The sequence below is a fragment of the Pteropus vampyrus genome, unplaced genomic scaffold (assembly GCF_000151845.1).
Source record: "Pteropus vampyrus isolate Shadow unplaced genomic scaffold, Pvam_2.0 Scaffold1, whole genome shotgun sequence".
Classification (NCBI taxonomy): Eukaryota; Metazoa; Chordata; class Mammalia; order Chiroptera; family Pteropodidae; genus Pteropus; species Pteropus vampyrus.
Window position 1 is genome coordinate 21,696,288 of NW_011888782.1, and position 6,000 is coordinate 21,702,287.

At 33.3% G+C, this 6,000-nt stretch overlaps 1 protein-coding gene across 4 annotated transcripts in view; it reads left to right on the forward strand.

The window, feature by feature from the left end:
- Positions 1-6,000, forward strand: part of SNX4 (sorting nexin 4) — a 51,970-nt gene that overhangs the window by 20,017 nt on the left and 25,953 nt on the right. For 3 of the 4 annotated variants that reach the window (XM_023538573.1, XM_011367391.2, XM_011367552.2), the window contains 2 exons: positions 580-635; positions 5,397-5,469. In XM_023538573.1, the coding sequence (XP_023394341.1) occupies positions 580-635; positions 5,397-5,469 (129 nt within the window). The remainder of the gene's footprint in view (positions 1-579; positions 636-5,396; positions 5,470-6,000) is intronic. The other variant, XM_023538613.1, reaches the window with a different exon arrangement.

The following is a 6,000-nucleotide window of genomic DNA, read 5'->3' on the forward strand; positions in this document are numbered from 1 at the left end:
TTGTGTTTTCTTATAACATTTTCTGACAGCTAGGAAGTAATTTGGTATTATCTGGCTTGTTTTACTTTAGTACACTTATTACTTTAGTACTGTCATTTCCGTACTTTGTTTTCTAAAATACTGATCATGAAAATAAGGAAAAACCAATACACATTTGGTTTGGATTCCACCTGAGAATTACCCTTGGTATTGCATAAACTTCAAAACAGTAGTTTTATTTAGTTTATATATACAGATTATTACTTTTTTTCATTTAGAGAAAAAGTAAACTACTTTTTTCAGTCTATTTTGTTAAAATAATGCAGAGCAATATGCCTGTTAGCATGTTGGTGTTTATAGTTGCTTTACTTTGATATTGAATGCCATGTATTCAGTTTAATTTATAACATTCTTTTTGTAGTGTTTTCAAAAATAACTACTAAGCTCTTCTTTTTTTTTTTTAGTTATGTGGAATGTGTTTGACACAAATAATATGAAGAAAACTGTTCTTGAGCATCTTAATTCTAAGGGCAAAATAAAACTGTTTGGATTTATACCCTGAAATGTAATTGTATTAAGTGAATAAATTATTTTTTCCAGGCAGACTCCAGGTTAAAAGCGCTTAATGCAACATTCAGAGTGAAAAACCCAGACAAGTAAGGTTTTGTTTTATAAACAGTTACAATGTTGTTTTGAATGATGCCTATCAATCTTTTTAATTTTTCATTTCTGAATGTATGCACTTTATTTGCTAAATATTTTAAATAATAATTCACATTTGGTGAAATCCTTTTATACTCTAAACTGCTTTTGAAATTTGGTAACTTTATTGGGTTTAAGTCTGTGAGTGTCTGAAATTTTAGAAAATTAAACTACTGCTTTTTTCTAGAAGGATTTATTAAATGTTGTTGAAGGTATCAGAAAAGTGAGAAAAGCAATTTTAATATCATATAAAATAGTTTTTCTTATATGACTTTGCTTGTCAAAAATGTACAAAGCTCAAGATAAGATTATACATTATATATTTTAATAATAAACTTTCTACCTTGCATACCAAGAAAACTTGGTATAAATGCATACTAATATAATAATTTTATAGAGTCAATTATTTGACTTCATTAATGTCAGTTTGGTATTTGTGAGAGCATTTCTATATTAAAGGAAGCTCATATATTCAGAAATAATTTTTCTTAGTATGGGACCTACGTATTTCTTAAGATTTTGGTTTTGCTCATTCTCTGAATTTGGTAGATAAGCTCTTCATTATATGGACCTTTACTTGGAGTTTGATTCAGCTATTTTTCAGTTAGAAGTGTGCTCAGGCAGATGAGGCTTTTCCATTTTTGGCAACCAAGTTTATGAAGTCTGTTAGAATTACTCTAGTTAGGCCTTCAAGCATTAATTTCTACATAGTGTAAGTACTCAGTAGACAAACAGAGGCCAAGTTTGCATAGTCTGATGCCTGACTTTATAAACCATAATTCATTAACATAATGCCTCTGGTTTTTAATGTACATTTTGAATATAAAATAATATTTTAGAGTTTTGTTAATTAGGAAATTGTGATGGTGACCACTGAGTTTTTTTTTTTTTTTTTAATAGACTTTATTTCTTAGAGTAATTTTAGGTTCCCGGCAAAACCAAACAGAAAGTACAGAGTTCCCACATATCCTCGGCCCCTACACATGACACCGCTCCCATACATTCAGAGCCACTCCCACTCTATCAGCGACCCCGCCAGAGTGGTACATTTGTTAAAATCGGTGAAACTACATTGACACATCATCATCACCCAAAGTCTGTAGTTGACATTAGGGTTCACTGTTGGTGTTGTATATTACATGGGTTTTGACAAATATATGACACATATTCATGATTATAGCATCATACAAAGTATTTTAACTGCCTTAAAAATCCTCTTTGCCCTACCTGTTTATCCCTCCCTTCCCACAGCCCTGGCAACTACTAGTCTTTTTATTGTCTCCATAGTTTTACCTTTTTCAGAATATCATATCATACAGTATGTAGCCTTTTCAGATTGGCTTCTTTCACTTTATGATATGCATTTAAGATTCCATTGAGGTTATTTTTAAGGGTTATAATGACATCCCTGGTATATGAGATAAAAAATGTTCTCTAGATTAAGAACTAAAGTTATGTCACCCTCCCAAAAAAGTAAGGTCACCCTCCCAAAAAAATCTTATAAGGAAAGTTTATGACCTTGATGGTGTACATTCATTAGAGGAACATGTAGATGAGACTTTTTCAAATTAATTTTTATATTAATATTTTATCAATTGAGTGCTTTTCAATTTAATGAAAAATATTTTGTCAATTGAATGTCTTCCCTTTTCTCACCTTAACCAGGTCATCTAGGTTGCGAAATTTTATTTAATATCCATACTATATACAGTCATGTGCCACATAACAACGTTTCAGTCAGTAGTGGACCACATTTATGATGGTAGTCCCATAAGATTATAATGGACCTGAAAAATTCCTATCTCATAGCGGTGGTGTAGCCATCTTAAATGTTGTAAGGTAACGCATTACTAACGTATTTGTGGTGATGCTAGTGTAAACAAACTTACTGCACTGCCAGTTCTATAAAAGAATAGCACATACAGTTATGTACTGGTTTATGTATTTACCATACTTTTTATTGTTATTTTAGAGTGTGCTCTTTCTACATAATAAAAAAAGTTTGCTGTAAAAGAGCATGCTGTGTTAATGCTGGCAACAGCCTTATACATCTTGTGTTTACTGCATTTCTTGATTGCATCATATTCTCTTATGCTTGATTTATTTTCGTGTTATTTTGTATAGTGACATGCTATAAGGCTTGTAGCCTCAGAGCAATAAACTCTGTCACCGAGGTTTGGGTAAGTACACTCTGTGACGTTCGCACAATGATGATATCACCTAACAATGTATTTCTCAGAATGTATCCCTGTTGTTAAGTGGCGCATGACTGTATAGAATTTTAAATATGATATGACCAATAACATAACCAAGGCAATTTCTTGCTTCTAAGTGCTTGTTAAAGTGTATAATTAATGTCTAATTAGTATTGGAATTTATTTGCCTTAAGTTCTAGATAAGAGAATTGCCTACATTAGTCATTGTTATAAAAGATTCTTAATATATGGAATCTGTTCTAGGTCTAGCTGGCCTAATAGGTTAATTATTATTCATACCATTACTAAAATAGTTTACATCACTAAAATATTTTTATTCTGTCCTTTTTTAAAATCTAGAAAACCAGAAAGATTGTTTCAGAGGGATTGCCAAAGTTGATATTTGCTTTAAACTAGACTGTTAAGAGCAGTGAGAAGAGGACCTTGAGTCTTCCACTTTGATGTGGCAATATTTAGACAGTATTTGGGCAATATTTAGGAGGTAGACTGAGTGGTTAGTAGAATGTGTAGGATGAAAGAAAGAATATATAGCATGAAAGAATGCATAGGAAGGAAATAGAGACGACACCAAGCTTTTATTTTTAAAATTGCTAGGAAACATACAAGAGAGAGGTTGGCGGGGAGGAGAGAGGATAAGTTGAGTTTTGGATATGAGGAGGTACAAATATCTGCTAGTCGGTTGACTTTATAGATCTGGCATTTAGGAGAGAGAGTTGGGCTGGGGGTAGAAATTTGAAATTCAGCAGCTTGTAGATCCTCATTGTGAAGCTTTGTGGGTAATAAGTCACATAGAATGTATAGATTGAAAGAGCGATTGTAAGATGGCTGAGGACCTAGAACTGAACCCTGCAGAAGCCAACACTTTAAGCGCGTTTCCAAAGTGTAATTGAGGATTACCAGCCTCTGAATCCTGTGGGTGAACTTGTTATAAATTCAGATTCCTGCATCCCACTAGGGCCTTTGTGTACAGTTAGTTGTGCTGATTATTCACACTCCTGTCTTACTGAGAGGCCCTCAGCAGTGTTTTTAACAAATACTTCAGGAATTCTTTGCACACTAAAGTTGGGGTGTAAGAGATGGGTGAAGGAAGTAAATACTGCAAAAGAGACTTTAGGAGTGATCAGAGAGTAAAAGAGAAATCACGAGAAAATGACACTGATGGCAAGGGAACAAATTTTTGAGGAGGGTGAGGTCAGCTGTTACATTGCTGGAAGGATCAAGTAAGATGAGGACTAAAGTATATTAGTGAATTTTAAAAACATGAAAATAGTAGGTGACTTTGTCAGGAATATTTTTCCACTCTAATGCTGGAGGCAAAACTAGATCATAGTGGGCTGAGCAGTGATTGGGACTGGAAGAAATGATTATTGCTGGAGAGGTAATGCTTTGTAAAAGAATCGCTGTGAAAGGTGTGAGTATTGAGAAGGTATTAACAGTTGAGTGCATTGTCAAGGAAATTTGTGTTTGTGTGTGTGTGTAAATCTAGGAGACACCTACATTAATATACTAAAGAGAAGGAGCTTAACGAGAGAGGAAGTTACAAAATAAGAATGTGGAGTATAGCTGGGATTGAATAGAGTATTGGATAGGAAGAAGGATCCTAGAAGGAAGGAAGAAATAATAAATGTAGATATGGGAAGTTTCTTAAGTTTACTGACAGGAAGTGGGGGTGGAAGTAGTTTCTATCTGATGACTTCTGTTTAATCTTTGAAGCTTGGTTGGAGAGTGACAGGTGGTGGTATAAAAAATTTCCGATCTTAATGGAGAATGGTAGTTAATTAGATTAGGGAAACATTACTGAACAGCGTTAAGATTGAGGTTAGATACCATGAGTTTATGGCTGCACCTTAAGATTCTTTAAGCACTATGAATTTTTTCCTGTTTTTTTGTTTTGTTTTGTTTTCAAGTAATTTTTCATACCAACAAATAATATCTCTGTCTCAGTCCAATAGTACAAATTATGAAATATATATGACATCTTTACTTGGTTTTAAAAATATTTTTTTTTAATGGTTTTATTTTAGCATTTTTTGAATTTGTATTGGTGTGTAAATGTTCAAGATTAGCATGTGGTTAATTAGAGTCAGTTTTATTATTCTCAGGAATTACAGTTTACCCTGAAAAATGTGGGAGTTAAGAGTGCCAACTGCCCCGCCCCCTGCACAGTCGAAAATCTGTGTATAACTTTTGACTCCCCAGGAACTTAATTACTAATAGCTCACTGTTGACCAGAAGTCTTACTGATAACATAAACAGTTGATTAACACATGTTTTGTATGTTATATGTATTATATACTGTATTCTTACAATAAAGTAAGCTATAGAAAAAAATCATAAGAGAAAATACATTTACAGTATTTATTGAAAACAAAATCCACATTTAAGTGGAACTGCTCAGTTCAAACCTCTGTTGTTCAAGGGTCAACAGTACTGTTTTGTCTTTCAATTTTTGATGTGTTTTCTTGAGAAAAAATGATGTTTTATTGTTTCCTGTTTCAGGAGATTTACTGAACTAAAGCACTACAGTGATGAACTACAGTCTGTCATCTCACATCTTCTTCGAGTCAGAGCTGTAAGTGGTCCCCAAGAGTTTTTTGACACACATTTGTACAAAATGCTTCTTATTTAATCGTTATGTTTTTAAGTTTTATGATGAATAACTGATTTTTACATTCAAATTGGTGTGTTCATCATCCAAACTGCATTTTTAAAAAATGTGAAATCGTCTATGGCCATGCCACCCTGAACAAGCCCAATCCTGTCTGATCTCAGAAGCTAATAAGCAGGGTCAGGCCTGGTTAGTACTTGGATGGGAGACCACATAGGAAGACCAGATGCTGTAGGTGTAAAAAAATAAAAATAAAAAATAAGGGATTGTAAGCTGACAGGGTCCTTGCAATCTGTGAGGTCAACCAAGGGTTGTCTCATCTAAAAAAAAAGAAAAGAAAAAATGTGAAATGTTTCTGGCATAAACAGTTTGGAGAATTTTAGCCTGTTTTCTTTGTAGTTTGTATATGGTTGTTTTGACATCTTGTCAAAAGGCCTACCATTTCAGTGTTGGAATATGATGAAATAAGTGGTATTTTAGATCTACATATAATAA